This window comes from Gastrolobium bilobum, unplaced genomic scaffold, assembly GCF_033153095.1.
Source record: "Gastrolobium bilobum isolate Gb01-03AN ecotype WA unplaced genomic scaffold, APGP_CSIRO_Gbil_v1 utg39150, whole genome shotgun sequence".
Classification (NCBI taxonomy): domain Eukaryota; kingdom Viridiplantae; phylum Streptophyta; class Magnoliopsida; order Fabales; family Fabaceae; genus Gastrolobium; species Gastrolobium bilobum.
Genome location: NW_026899658.1, coordinates 1 through 15,624, shown reverse-complemented (window position 1 = coordinate 15,624; position 15,624 = coordinate 1). Strand labels below are relative to the sequence as shown.

Here is a 15,624-nt window from a genome sequence, read left to right as displayed (position 1 = left end):
CCATTACAAATATTTAATTATTCAAACAAACGAGGCTTCAAGTTGATTATTTTTGGTTCAAAATGTTTGATGGAATTTTTTTCATCGATATTTGATGGAAAAAAATTCCGTTGTAAATTTCCATCACAAATTTCTTCGGAATTAGTTTTCTGTCAAAAATTTCTATGAAATTATTTTTCCGTTGAAAATTCTCATCACTAATTTTCAACAAGATGCTTTCAGAAATATACTATCACATGCTTCATGCCACAATTTATAGGAGAATACAACACGTTTAAGGTCAGTTTTAATGGTGAATAGGAGCACAATCTTTTCAATTTTTAAGTTTCAGATATGAGACGCATACAACAGGAACTGGGAAAGAAACCTTCATTCCAGCAAAATGGTCTAGAGAAGAACAAGATATTATAGATCGGTTTATGCCTGGTTAACCAAATTATTTGTCTGAGTCAATACATAATCAAGTTCTCTTGAAAGTCGAGTTTCAAGTAAGAAAGAGAAATTATATGAACCAAATCTAATAGATTTAATCTGTGTTCAGAATAGATATCCCATGATATGCGTGCTCAACATGCAAAACCAGGACTTTCAACTTAAACTCACTAGGATCATACATGAAATGACTATAAGATGCAGAAAGTGACAGACTGAAAATGCAGGAAGAGACAGAATGAAACCAGAGACCACCAAACATAGAAGAAACAAATCTGGCTTATTTTAAACCAAAAGGCAATCTGCAATAACAAGTGAAGCTCGAGAGCATTTATTCCATTTCAGACAGTTCAGAAGCAGTAGTATCAAGCTTTCAAAGACTCTCCTGCTTTTACCAGATCTTCAAGTGCCTTAAAGATCTGTGCCTCAGTCAAGCCTTCCAATTTGATGCCTTTCTCAACACCCAAATCTAGTATTAAGGAACAAATTACAAGAAATGAGGGTTCATCATAAACAGATAACCATTGCAAAATAGTGCAAATAAAAAGGATAGGCTACAAGATATGATCAGAAAGGTTCATCAAATATAGTCAGTGACTTTCCAGTTTAAGTATACCAAAGTTCACATTACATGGGCCTTTTTATTTTCAAATTGCATTGAAGGCCCTCCACAATAAGCAAATTAATATCAAACCAAAATCACAATCCATATTGACATTATCCATAACTTCATGCTTTCTCAAAGCAGGTTCTAAAATAATTTCCCTCATTTAAGGTTCTTGCCTCCAAACAAAGATGTCATACATAATTATTTTGTTTACGTTACATAACAAAGCATGTTGATTATTTTGTTTACGTTACATAACAAAGCATGTTGACCAAATCTTAAAAAAAAAAAAAAAAGGTAGTAGTATGGTATTTACTTTCTGCAATAATCTAAAAGTATCACCAACCCCAATTAACTTGGGTTAAATGTGTTGTTGATGTTGATGTAATAATCTAAAAGTACACAATAGGGGGTATTTCTTACAATTAAATAAAAACGTGTAAAGTTATTGTGTTTTTGAGTAACAAGTATGACCAGAAAACGAGCACCAAAGAGGTTGCAGAACGCACGAAACTCATCCCCATAAATTTTTTTATTTGTTGGTAGATCATCCCCATAAAATTATTCTCTCAATTGGGATATATTATTGTAAATTGCTTAATACTCTGTACGTATTGATTCAGTGGGCTGAGATTTCAGCCATAGAGATTCAACACCTGTACAGCTGAATACAATCACACCATATACAATCAGTGTAAATGCACGAAAGTATCTGTATTATTTTGCTTTCGGGTAATAGTCAAATTTGGGATAATATTAAAATTTAGTTTTGTACTCACTACTAATACTATTATATTGTCACAACTTTGTGGTCCCTAATATGAAATTAAGGGGACAGAGCGGATTAACATATTTTCAGTCTCAGTATCCCTGTTATGAAACTAAGGGGGAAAAGGGCTTAGGAATGATGATGATATAGAATGTAAATGCAAATTACAGGGTGAAAAATTCAAATCATAAAGATAAGAATGAGATTTAAGATGGGTGATACCATATCTTGCCCATAATTGAGGTTCAACTCCACTGCATTCACGGATCAATATTGGCAATTTCGGGTTCAATGTCTTTAGTTCCTGATAATTCTTTTCCACAAATGTCCTGAGATGACAAAAAAGAATAAGAGCTCATTTTATATTCAAATATCTACTAGATACAAGAGTAACTAAACGACCGAAAGATATATGCATAATAATGCAATAAAATTTTGGCCCACATAAAGGAAAATATATATAACCTTGCAGATGAGCTTGCAGGTGATGACTGACACATCAAAAACCGAAGCTCTTTTATGTTCTTTGAAAGAAGTCCTCTCCATGCCATTGCTTCCCTGGCTCAAAGTTATAATATTTATGAGTTTTTACCTCATCACAAGGCAAGAACAGGAGGTAAAGACTGACAATGTAAGCTAAATTGCAGGCACTAGCCTGACTGGAAAAGCATATATCCAAACCCTATTCTACAATAGTAAACCATAATAACTTTGAACAATGTTTCCCAATTTCAAAAGCACACTAAATCCAAAAGTATTGCATGTCTAAATTACAAATAAGTGACAATGGATGAGAGGCCTAAAAGAATATTTTCTTGTTTTAGGAGACATATTTGAACTGTTTTCCACTGCACATAGATGTAAACACTGACAAGCAAGGATTATATAGTCTAATTCTGAAAACAAGAAAGCTCCGAAAGCAATAGCATTTTAAACTGTCCAGAAATTCATGCAGGTGGTGTCTGAAAATTGGTTCACCGAGCTTTAAAGGTTATTTTCAATTTAGCCCAACCCTTATTCAGTCTTCTTCCAATAAGCAAGTAACACTCAGCACTAGAACCTAGCAGAAGTTCTAAATCCTCAAACATGGCAACTTATTTAGAACATTTCAAGAAGCATGAAAAAAAAGCTATACCTTCCAAGTATATTACAACTCTATACCTAGGAGCTGAATATCATAGAAAATGAATCAAATCATTACAATGAGTAAATCAACTTAGCTGGATGCAAAAAGCACAATTGTTATGCACCATATTGAAAAATTCAGGCAGGGGATATATTTGTTTGCAAAGAAATAAACAAAAAAATCCTAAGAAAATAGAATACATACAGTAAAAATCTAACATTTACCAAAAATAAAAAAAGAGAGGGGTTGGGGTTCAACAAAACATTAACAAGATTGAACATTAAGAAATTACAGCTGACAAATCTTTAATTAGGAACTCAAAACACAGATTTGGATTAATCTTGGAACTATAAACTATTCAAATGAGACAGAAGTAGTTCTATTCTTATCTTCTTCTAAAAGTCCATGCCAAAGCCACTAGGTTCTTAAAATGTTGTTCTTAAGTGAATATTATATTTTCCACTAAACAAATTCTTTTCACTGTGTTTGGATACAATACCAAATAAATACTTTTTGAAATGTAAAAGTCATTTGGATGCAATATACAAAGGCGCATTTCGATGGTAAAATCACAGTGCAAGCAAAGCACTCTTAAAATTTTAAGTGTAATAATTTCGACATGAAAGCGCTTATTGTAAAGTTTATAATTTTGTTGAATATATGAAATTATACAACAAAACCTAGCCATATACCACTTAGGTGAAGTTCCCTACATGAATCAATCAACCCTACTTTCAGCTCCATCAAAAACCAAATCTTCAAAGTAGTTCCACTTATTAAGACTTTCCAACTCACCATTCATACTAAGCAAAAGCATCAAAAATAAAAATAATTATAAAAACAAATATATTAGAATCCCCAAATTGACTGACGAAGACAAATCCAAAATTCAAATTTTAACAGCATTTAATCAAACATATAACATGCATTTTACCCTAAAAAGAGGATTATGGTCCAACCTGACGTGATTCCAAACGCGACTGAGGATTGGGCTGTGATGGATGACGACGGTGAACGACGGGGTATTTTTGAGCGCTGCTTGTGGTTGCGTTCGTTTTGTTTTGTGGTAAGGAGAGAGAGGGGGCCCCACAAACTCAGAAGGGTAGGGTTGTCGTTATAAAAGTTCTTAAAGGTTAATATTGTAAATCAGTAACTAAAAAGATGGAACATTTTTTTGGCGGGGGGATGAAATACACGCTGTATAGTAGCACTTAAATAAGATTTTGGAACCAAGTCTTTGTAAATACAAAATATTCATAAAAAAATACTAAAAACAAAAAATATAGTTAGTGGTAACAAAAAATAAAAAATATATATATATATTTTTTAATTTCTCCACCCTTAATCCGTTAATTTATTTGTTAAGAGGGATTCTATTTTCCTTGTAATATGCCGACTCTAACGAAATTAACAGATACTTGTTGAGATATATAGTCTCACATTGATTGTGTGGGCAACTAATGTCGTCTTTATAAGGCCTTGGGCACTCCCACCCCTTGAGCTAGCTTTTGGGGTGGTGACCTCAAGGTTCTTAACATGGTATCAGAGCGTTCGAAATCTCACCGCCTCCCACTTTCTTTGTAGTGGAATTTCCACATATAGGTGGGCTTGTATGTTGTCCATCCTTCAAGCCCAGTGGGCTCTCGTGTGAGGGGGCGTGTTGAGAAATATAGTCCCACATTGGTTGTATGAGCAACTAATGTGAGGTTTATAAGGCCTTAGGCACTCCCACCCTTTGAGCTAGCTTTTGGGGTGGTGTATCCCAAGATTTTTACATGGTATCAGAGCCTCACCGTCCCCCACTTTCAGGTGGAATTAAAAATAAAAAAAAGCACAAAAAGGTAAACCAAAAATTGGGCCCGTGCAATTCCACGCTTCTAGCCCAAAGGGCTCTTGCTAGGGCCGGCAAAATGGGCTGAGCCCGCCGGGCTGGCCCGCCCCGCCTGCCAAATGGGGCGGGCTGGGTTGAGTCTTTCAACCCACCAGCCCGCCAAACCCGCCCCGCCAAACCCGCCAGCCCATATGGGTCAGCCCGCCACGGGGCGGGCTAGCCCGCCAAGTCATTTTTTTTTTTTTTTTAGGTTACCCAATTGTTATGTAGCTCCGTATCTTAGATTTCTCTGCTTGCAAGTGGCTTTTTTGAATTGTTGTGGACTGCTCATACAACACTTTGTTACTTGTTTTGTTATTCTATTTTATCCTGATATGATTTTATTTTTTTATTATTATTTTTGGATTGAAAGATGCATATTTATATGCAGATTATTAAACACTGATCTTCTTGGTTTCATAAGCACATTAGGATTTTATACAGATTTTTGTATGCTTTTATGCAGATTTTTTTATGTGATTTTATGCAGAATTTAATTTTTTGTATTTAATTTTTTTATTTTTTTTATTTTAGGCGGGCTGGCCCGTAGCCCGCCAGCCCACTCATAAAACGGGCCGGGTTACTCAATTCAACCCATTTTGTCAAAACGGGCCGGGACGGGCCAGCCCATTTTTGGCGGGCTAGTGGCGGGCCGGGGCGGGCCGGGGCGGGCCGGGGCGGGCTGGCCCATATTGCCAGCCCTAGCTCTTGCGTGAGGGGGCGTGTTGAGATATATAGTCTCACATTGATTGTGTGGGCAACTAATATCGCCTTTATAAGGCCTTGGATACTCCCACCCCTTGAGCTAGCTTTTGGGGTGGTGACCTCAAGGTTATTAACAATACTTGCTATTAGATAATATTTCGATTCATTATATTTTTCCTGCATCATTATTAAAGCATGTTGAACTTATGCTTGTTGCTCAGGGGTGTCATTTCGAGCCTACTTGATCCATTTGGGCAATATGGTTTTAATTAACTCATGTCAAAATAAATAAATAGAATGGATCTCACTCGTAGCATGCCTGATTTTATACGTAAATTATAAATATATTGTTAGAATAAGTTAAAGTTTATTTTTATTTGATCCTTATATTATTGAAAAATACTCTCTGTATCATATGATCATACCAATATAAATTTGGCCAATAAATAACACGTACTGAGTTTGGTCCGAATTGGAGAAACGTGGAGTTATTTGCTTGTAAGAACGATCTTTGATCTTCTAGTTGGATGGTATCCTGTGTTAGAGAAGATGAACTTCAGATAATAATGTTTGACTATATTCGGAGAGGGTGAGTACTTGCAAAATACTCCAACACTAATGTTAGTATTAAATGTATGAGAAAGATGAATATATCTTGGTTTTCACCTTTGCACCTTTGTATTTAACTATTTATAGCGTGCGACATGACCCACTTGTAGATTCATCTAACCACCTTTGTATGGTGAATTGGTGATCTGATTAAGAAGCTTTCTGATTGGTTTGCTAATGAGGTTCTTATAGATCTCATCTGCATCCGGGGTGCCTTTTGGTAGTTCAGACTTAGTTGAAAGTTCATCCATATGCCTTTTCATTATTGGTTAGGAGAGGTGGTGGTCAATTTTGAGCAATTGATTAATATCTGCTGGATAATGGACACACATATCTTAATTATGTGTTTCTTATTAGTTAAGGATGCTTTTGGGTCAAATCTCGTGATGGATCTTTACCTTAACCATACGGGCTTCTAATAACCTTTGGACCTATATTATAGGTCCAAATCACAATATAAGTATGTGATCTCAAAACATATTATTAACGATGTGCATGTTAAATTGTTAATATTCCCAAAATCATTTTTTTTTTCTCCATTTTTAAGCTGGATAATAGAAATGGTCAAAAATTATGTTTAATAAAACCCATTTATTTTTGTGTCCTAAAACATGAACCGATAGCAAAAAAAAACAAAAAATTTAAGTTATTTTTATCTTCTTCGCTCCCGGACACAGGAATAGGAAAAATTATTTCTATATAAAAACTAGGCTATATAACAAAATAGTTGTCACTTGTCAGGTATACCCTACAGAAACCTACCTACATTAAATTGCTGCATGACATATCAACCTAATAAGATTTAACAGACCCAAATATAAAGATCACCTCTGGCGTATCGTTTCTCTCATTTAGACCGACTATTAACCTTTTTTTTTTTCAATAAAATCCAAAAAAAATTATCATTTAATCTTATAATACAAAATATTCTAACATAAAGAAGCAAATATCACTACAAGAAATGCGGCGTTGCGCCACATTTTTTTAGCGACATTAAACGAAATCATGTTTTGGTAACAAAAATGCCAAACTCTCTAGCAGTGACTCTTCTATCTTAATATTTCTGCGTCTCTAGTAACTTTGTTTATGTGTTAATCTTTGTGCTGCGATTTAAGGTTGTTCCATGTCACTTATTTGATTAAATATCTCTGTTTGAGTCTAATATATAATTAGTGCATGTAACCTGTTTGATTAAATGTCTCTGTATGAGTAATATATGTGTTGAATCATGTTTTGGTATTTGATTTATTTTTAACCTTTGAGTAGGGTCATGCTGTTGTTTTGAAATTCCTTGATATTAGAGTTATTTGATTCGATTATCACAGCATGCAATGATTCACTTACTTTAATTCTCTAAGCTAATTTTATTTGAAAGACATGATTTAATGGTGCACTATGTATTGCTGATGGAGCAAAAAGATGATTATGGGGGCGATCATTCCTTTTGGTCCCTGAATTTGGAGTATATATATAATTCTTTCCATTTTAATATTCAATAACTCTTATGAATGACTAAAACAAAAACTTGACGTGATATAAAATGATTTGGAAAATTTTCAAAAGAAGTCACGTTAGCAAATAATATAACATGGTAGTATAAAGTTGTAGCGAACATTTTAATATGGTGCATATAAATTATCTGTATTTAGGTGGAGCTTATTTTAATATAGCGCATGTAAATAAACTGTATTTAGGTTAAAGTTACCAACTTAAATTTAAAATAACAGAACTAGTTATAATTTAAAATTTAAAATTATAACCGGTTAAAATTAATTTAAGAAAAAGTCAATAATATTGTATATTGCTTTGTTAAGAAGTTATATTAAAGATAAAGTCTAAACCCAAGCTCAGTTTACTCCGCTAGCCTCTAAGGCACATTGAAGAGGTTACAATTACAATCATACATCTTTAAAGTCTTTAAAGTGAGACAAATGTTAGCTTATTATACTGAATCTCACCCTCTCCCTGCATACGTGTTTCATGCACTAGATGAGAATACTTGCATCACACTTAATGGGGCCACAAGGACATAAACTGTTATGGTTCACACTCACTAATTATTGTAGAATTTCTCCACCTATAAATGCCTCTTAGAATCCTCTTAGAACCATATTAAAATGCTCGCTACAACTATATACCACAAGAACAAATAATTTACTTTTAAATATAAATTATTGTTTAAATATAATGTTTTAAACAATCTTAAAATGTTCTTCTACTCCCCAAAACATAAAACGCTCAGCTTAAATTTCTATAGTGCTTTATAATTTATTACCTCCACCTATATACTACCATGTTTAAATAACATGGTAGTATATAGTTGTAGCGAGCATTTTAATATGGTGCATATAAATTATTTGTATTTAGATAGAGCTTATTTTAATATAGCGCATGTAAATAAACTGTATTTAGGTTAAAGTTATCCAACTTAAATTTAAAATAATCAGAACTAGTTATAATTTAAAATTTTAAATGCAACTGGGCATTTAGTAATAAAAAAATGGTAAACTGTTAGATTAAATTTTAAACATTATTTAATAAATTTAAAATTAATTTTTAGTCATTAAAAGACATTACTCCTAAAACATATTATAACTTCCCTCCAATTTTTTTTTTGTCACTGTCATTTGTTGGAATTGATTTGGTTCATTATGGATGATGACAATTGTTCTTTCCTGTATCCAAAAAAAAAAAAAAAAAATGTTCTTGTGACGTCAAAACCTTTGTTCACATGCTTAATAAGTTTTGGGGGATCCTCTGCTTTTTCAAAAGGAGAGGATGAATTTACTTAAATTTCATTGCATTTGTAGGTTGAAGTTTTTCCCTTGGAATATGATATTCCTACTTGTATATAATATGGATATGATATTCCTAATTTCCTACTTATTTGTGCCCTGTTGTTTGTGTCGAGCAACATTCTTTCCCTATCATTTGTCCTTATTTGAATTAAGCTTCAATTGAGGTTTAACCTTGCAAATAGATACTGAGATAAGTAACAGTCTTGCGTAATTTCAGATATTTAACCAAGAGTTTAATTTTGACCATAAATTAGTACCACAAAAGGTTTCTCACTTGCAGCACAGGTTCTTAAATAATAGGCACCATGTGGTTCATTGATAATTTAAAACTCTTTACACCACTAGTAGATCAAAATTAAATCCTTTTAACAAATATTTGGTTTTTTGTTTGCTTATTATTATATAAGGCAATGAGTTATGGATACGGACTACTTTGCGTTAAAGCATGTTATGATATGATATTGATGTGTATATTTTGTATAACACAGGGTTTTCTAGTAAAAGCCCTCGCTTTCCTTTGAAGCTTGATGAGAAAAATACCTATGATGCTAGTACAAGGTACAATTCTGTTCCCTTCCTCTTTCAAGTGCTTCATGTATTATATGGTTGTTTGTTAGCATGCCTTTGAATACGTATTTTTGTCCATTTTGTATTGTTAAAGGCCTGACTTGTCTGTAATTCGTTACTGGACAAGTAAGTGTATCTGTATAGAGGTGAATTAAGTTATAAAGCAGTGCATCGTGAAACACTACCGTAGCATTCAGCTGATAGACTATGGCATGTGGCTCAGAGAGTTATATCGCAGCTTGTGACTCTAGCTACTATTGATGCAGATATACTGGTTTGTTGTGTCTTGACATTGTTATTTTACTTTCGTCAAGTCATGAAGTGGGATTTATATTGAGCTGCTTGTATTGGCAGGTGTATATAAATTGCCCTGGTGGAAGCACATATTCAGTGTTGGCAATTTATGATTGTATGTCTTGGGTAAGATTTATATTTCTAAAGGAAGAATTTGTTTACATTATTGATATTGTGTCTTTTAATAAAATTAAGATGACAGGCCTGAATATGCATCTTTTCAAGCAATTCTTTATGGTCCGAAACTCTGAGTTTTCCATTCAACACTTTAATTGGGGTTTGTGAACTCAATCGATGCTGATGGTGCCTTCACTTTAATTGTTTGTCCTTGTTTGCTTCAGTTTAACATGTTTTTCTACATGACCTATATCGCAAGATGGCCCGATTATTTGAATCTGTTGGAAGACTTCAGTGACAATATGTGAGACATGCTTGCGTTTGATTTTTTTAATCTTTGGTTTCTGAAACATTCCCCTGTCCTCTTTACATGATCTTATTTGAATTTTCTTTTCATAGTAGTTTTCTGGTAAATAATGTATTTTGTACTATAAGTGCAAGGAACTGTGAAAGAAATGATTCTTACTAAGTCAGTTAGCTAATTTTGCATAACCGTTTAGTACTTAACACAATTACTGATTTGTTTGATTGAATTCTGTTTTGTTGAATTCATTTATTTTTTAAATTGCAGGATGTTGCTGTCAAGTTTAATCATATCAACTTGGTGATGTTATAGTTCTCTTCCAATATAACTAATAATATTCATCTTCTTTTTCTTTTGGTGTAGCACTTTCAAGTTTGAAATAGAGTTCAATACTTGAACTAGTAAGCTATTTGTGGGTGCATCTTGATTCATGGGACAAAAAATTGTGCTTAAATTTTTAAAGTAATCTTCATTTACAGCTAAGAATAGAGTTATTATTTAATAGACTACTGTTAATAGTTTGCACCTTTTGGTTGTCATCAAATGCAATTTTGTACCCTTCTTTTGATGATACCTGATCCAATAATTGAGCATCAATTTGTTATCGTGCTATATTTTGGTCATTTTTAAAAAAATAATAATAATTTAGCCACGGTTTAACCGTGCCAAAGTTAGTTATAATCGTAGCTAAATCACTGCTACCACACTCAAACATAATGTGGCAAAACTAACCAACAAGTGTGGTAGAAATATTGCAACGCCATTATTAGCCACATTCATGCAAAGTGTGGTTTTTTTAGTTAGCCACATTTTTTGTTTAGTTTAGCAACATTTGTTAATGTGGCTAAATAAAGCTTTTTTTGTAGTGTATGCAATTGGGAAGGGCTTTTTGACCCTTTTGCCCTTCATTAATTAATTAATAACCAATTTGCCCCTGATCCAGAACTATCCACCAACCTGCCCCCTTTTAGTCGACTACCTTGCTTTTTTAGTCGAGCAAATGGTCAAACTTCAGAAAGTGGACTACCGCATATTTAGTCGACTAGAAAAGCATCTTAATCGACTACATTTTTGGGATATTTAGTCGACTAAGTAACGATATTTAGTCGACTAAATATCGACTGATTTGTTTTTTAAAAACCCCCTCATTCGGCAGAGGGGGAGTAGCAAACCTAATCGACTACGGAGGCGGCCCAAACCCCAAATCCGCAGGAGCAGCTGAAGAACGCCCCAAACCCTTCCCTCAGGCGTGTGGATTGCCCCCAAATACGGTCCAAATCGTGAAATCTGAAGGATAGGTAAGGTTTCTTAACTTGCATTGTGTTTTAGGTTTAGGAATTTTTTTTATTTGTTTGCTGTCCGAATTTGTGAACTCTAATCAAAGCGTTTGTTGTAGGTTTTGTAACCCTAATCTACTAAGGTTTATTTTTTTGCATTGTGTGAATTTTTTTGTTTGAAAAGTTTGTATGTGGGAAAAGTTTGCTTTTGGTTTACAGCCCTTATGTTGCAAGTTTTCATTACCATCATGACATGTTTCATATAGTTAAATGCTGACATGTTTCATTGTAGGTACCTTAAACAAATGACAAGCCGCAGAAGACCAAGCGATGAGGGCAATGAGTCACTTGAGAGACGCACCAAGCATAGGCAAGAGCGGCCTTCTTCGTCAAGGCGACAAGACGAAGAGCCTGATACTGTTGACCTCCCGTATGGGTATCTGTTTGAGGACGACCCTGCCGTCCACGCTTCATTCGTACGTGACCATTTGAACCGGCCGTTATGTGCTCCAAAGTCTTTGGATACAGCCTTTTTTGATAAGGAGGGATTTGAAATTGTGGGGGTGTTGGAGGCGGCACATCTGAGGGTGTTGGCCGAGACCCTATGTCCGTATTCAGAGCTTATGGTGCGGGCCTTCTACCATAACCTCAGCTACATACAGGGCGAGCTGAGGTCGAGGGTTTGTGGAATAGATATCATCATGACGACACCTGCATGGTTGGAGATACTCGGCTATGATTTTGACTCTTCTCAGATTGTGGCGTATGACGCTGATAGTGGTGTAGTACTTCCAGGATATGTACGAGAGGATGCCGTGCAGGAGCAGAGAAGAGTCCGTGGGGAACACTTGCACTATACGGTGGGGTTGCTTTCTGTGGAGTCCCGTATACTACACTATGTCCTCACCCACGTTCTGTTTCCGCGATCTTTTAATCATTTCAGGGTGTTGGAACATGACATTCCCATTATGTGGGTTATCCGACATGCCCAGATGGTGAACTGGAGGCACTATATCTGTTGGTTTATGTTTAAGGCCAAACATAAGGGTCATCTTCCATACGCTTGTCTGGTACAGAGGATATTGGTTCACTTTAGTGTTCTCATGGAGACTGAGCTGTTGAAGAAGACCACGGGCTATAATTGCAAGTTCGGAAAGCGTCTATTGGAGCAGTGCAGGATTACTAAGAACACAAGATCGGGTGTGTGGGAGTTCAGTGGTATGCCCCAGGTTGAGGTTCCTTATGTTGCCCCAGATGACCATATTGTTGAGCCAGAGGTGGAGGAGGATGAGGAGGAGGAGGATGTGGCTGAGGTTGAGGAGATAGCTGAACCTGAAGGTGGATTTTCACTGCGTGATGTCATGAAGGGCATAAATGCAATGACAAAGAAGATAGGAAAGATGGCGCTGGCACATAAAAAATGGAGAAAGAAAGGGAATGAAAGGTTTAGACACATACAGGGAAGGTTTAAGGGTGTGGAAGACAGGCTTGCTCGTCTGGAGCTTGCAAGAGGTGGTGAGGTAGCTGAGGCAGCAGGGGATGGGGGTCATGTGTCAGATGAGGACGACTCGGAGACGGACACAGACGGGGATGAGGAGTAGATTTAGGGTTTACATCATGTTATTATGTTTTGTTCATGTATTTCCTTTAAGTCGTTGTTGTAATGTAACTTTTTTTAATGAATGCAGAATTGTTATGTTTTTTGGATCGATGTTATGTTGTGTAATGAATTGAATTCCATTTCAATATTGTATAACTTATGAATGGAACCTTTTTAGCAATTTGATCATCACGGCACAAAACAATATTGAACAGGTCACATTCGTCCATAACACATCACAGCAAATCAGTACATGTGTTTAAAAAGGCTACATCTTGTATTGTTAACCGTAAACAAACGTTATGACAACATACGACTTGGTTTTAGGAATTTAATGTCCACATGGGTTTTTTGACTCGGAAATTATGCTCCCTAAGTCACACTCCCTTAGTGGATCAGTGTAGAGTGGAAACCTAGGGCAAAAAACATGTGTAATTCGGATTTGGGGTCCTAAACCAACAATTTAGTCGACTAAACCAGTACAGGTTAATCGACTAAATTGTTGGTTTAGGACCCCAAATCCGAATTACACATGTTTTTTGCCCTATGTTTCCACTCTACACTGATCCACTAAGGGAGTGTGACTTAGGGAGCATAATTTTCGAGTCAAAAAACTAAGATGAAGTTAAATTCATACATGGTTTACGTACTGTGTCAAAACGTTGGTGTATGCGCACCAAATCTGCGTTGTAACAATTTAAACACATATAATTTATTAATACAAGCATCATTACATCAACCCGTTCATTTTTTCAAATACAAATATCATGACATCAAATACAAACATAGCACCGTCATTACATTCAAATACAAACATCATGACATCAAATACAAGCATATAAAACCATAAATGCCTATAATGTTAAACCATCAAAACATTAAGCCCCTCCCATGCTTCCTCCGCAATTCATCTTGTATTGGGAATCCTCATAGGACATGTACGTTTGTTGTGACCAATTTGCTTACACATGCTAGATCTACTCTGACTGCTTGTCGGTTGAGACTCAACCCAATCCATCTTATTCTGTATCCTTGACGATTTGGGTCTTCCTTGTGCACGTACCAAAGATGCATTTGGGATAATGGTTGGGCCATCAATTTGTGGAATCAACAACTCATTGCCCATTGGATACCAATGTGCAGCATATACCTTATCAATTTGTGCAATTGAGAACACAGGATCAACATAATCATAGTGGTTCAACTTTTCTACCTTGCACACCGCTAAGACGTGACTGCAAGGAAATCTTCTAGATGTGAACCGTCCACATTGACATTTGCGATTGAGCAAGTCCACCCTCATTATGTCACCTGCATCATGAGTTGATTGATTGTAGGCATCCTCGACTTCAAATAGCTGCAGGTCCCTATCAAAAACCCGCACACGGAGGCTCACTGTTAATTGATCATTTTTTTGGATGATATCCTCAACTTTTTTTGCAATTCTCCAACCCTTTGCCTTTGCTTTTTGGATCTTTTCACGTCTCTTGACGAAATACTCAACAAGTCTACTTTGAGTCATCTTCACCAATGCTGTTATAGGCAAATTACGTGCACCCCTCAGGATCTTATTCACACACTCAGATAGGTTAGTCGTCATGTGACCAAACCTCCGACCCTCCTCATCGTAAGACCTGCACCATTTTTCTTTGGGAATCTGATCTATCCATGAAGCTACTTGAGGGTTACTGTCGATAAATTCCTGGAATCTGATATCAAAATGAATCTTTGAACTCAAGTACCCTGGAATACAAAATGATGCGTTAGATACAAAAGGATGAATTATATACAATTTGTACATATTAAAAAGAAGATTGTACCTAGCTTCATCAGGGTTTTCTTTAATTCCACATCTCTAAACTTAGTGCTAAAGTTGTTTCCGATGTGGCGTAGACAAAACACATGATACGCAAATGGTGGCTGCCAACCGGCATGATCTGTTACAGCCCTGATGATGCTGGGATGACGATCGGATATTAGACAAATGCCATGCTTATGCGTGACGTGAAAACGCATGAGGCTAAGAAACCACGACCAATCATCCAATCTCTCACCCGGAGGAACAATAGCAAATGCAATAGGGAGAATGTAACCATCTCCATCTTGTGAAGTTGCAATCAAAAGAGTTCCTTTATATTTACCGTACAAATGTGTGCCATCAATTTGGATTATGGGTTTACAATATTTGAAGGCCTCAATGCACTGGTGAAAGTTCCAAAATACTCGGTGAAAGACAGCCTTATCCGTATACACTCGGCGTTCATCAACACATTGGTCCGTATCAATCTTGAACACAGAACCCACATTAACCTGCGTCATGTATGTCAGCCAACCAGGCAAGAATGCATACGATTTATCCCAGTCGCCAAATAACTTGACAATGGCTTTCATTTTAGCCTTCCAAGCTTTCCTGTAAGATATGTTGTATCCATACAAACGTTGTACCCTCTCTTGAATAAGAACTGGCTTCAATGATGGATCTTCTTTTAACATATCTATATAAAAAAAAAACACCGACCAACAGTCAGAATACAAACTGATTAACGTAA

The 15,624-nt window shown here is 35.7% G+C and overlaps 1 protein-coding gene across 1 annotated transcript; it reads right to left on the bottom strand.

Annotated features, from left to right (window-relative positions):
• Positions 1-389: 389 nt before the first annotated feature.
• LOC133292393 (NADH dehydrogenase [ubiquinone] 1 alpha subcomplex subunit 2) lies at positions 390-4,043 on the bottom strand. Its single transcript, XM_061490791.1, has 4 exons — positions 3,894-4,043; positions 2,274-2,366; positions 2,031-2,137; positions 390-901 (listed from the first exon to the last, which is right to left on the bottom strand). Exons 2-4 carry the CDS (start codon positions 2,357-2,359, stop codon positions 798-800), a joined length of 297 nt encoding a protein of 98 aa, XP_061346775.1. The 5' UTR covers positions 2,360-2,366; positions 3,894-4,043; the 3' UTR covers positions 390-797.
• Positions 4,044-15,624: the final 11,581 nt, after the last annotated feature.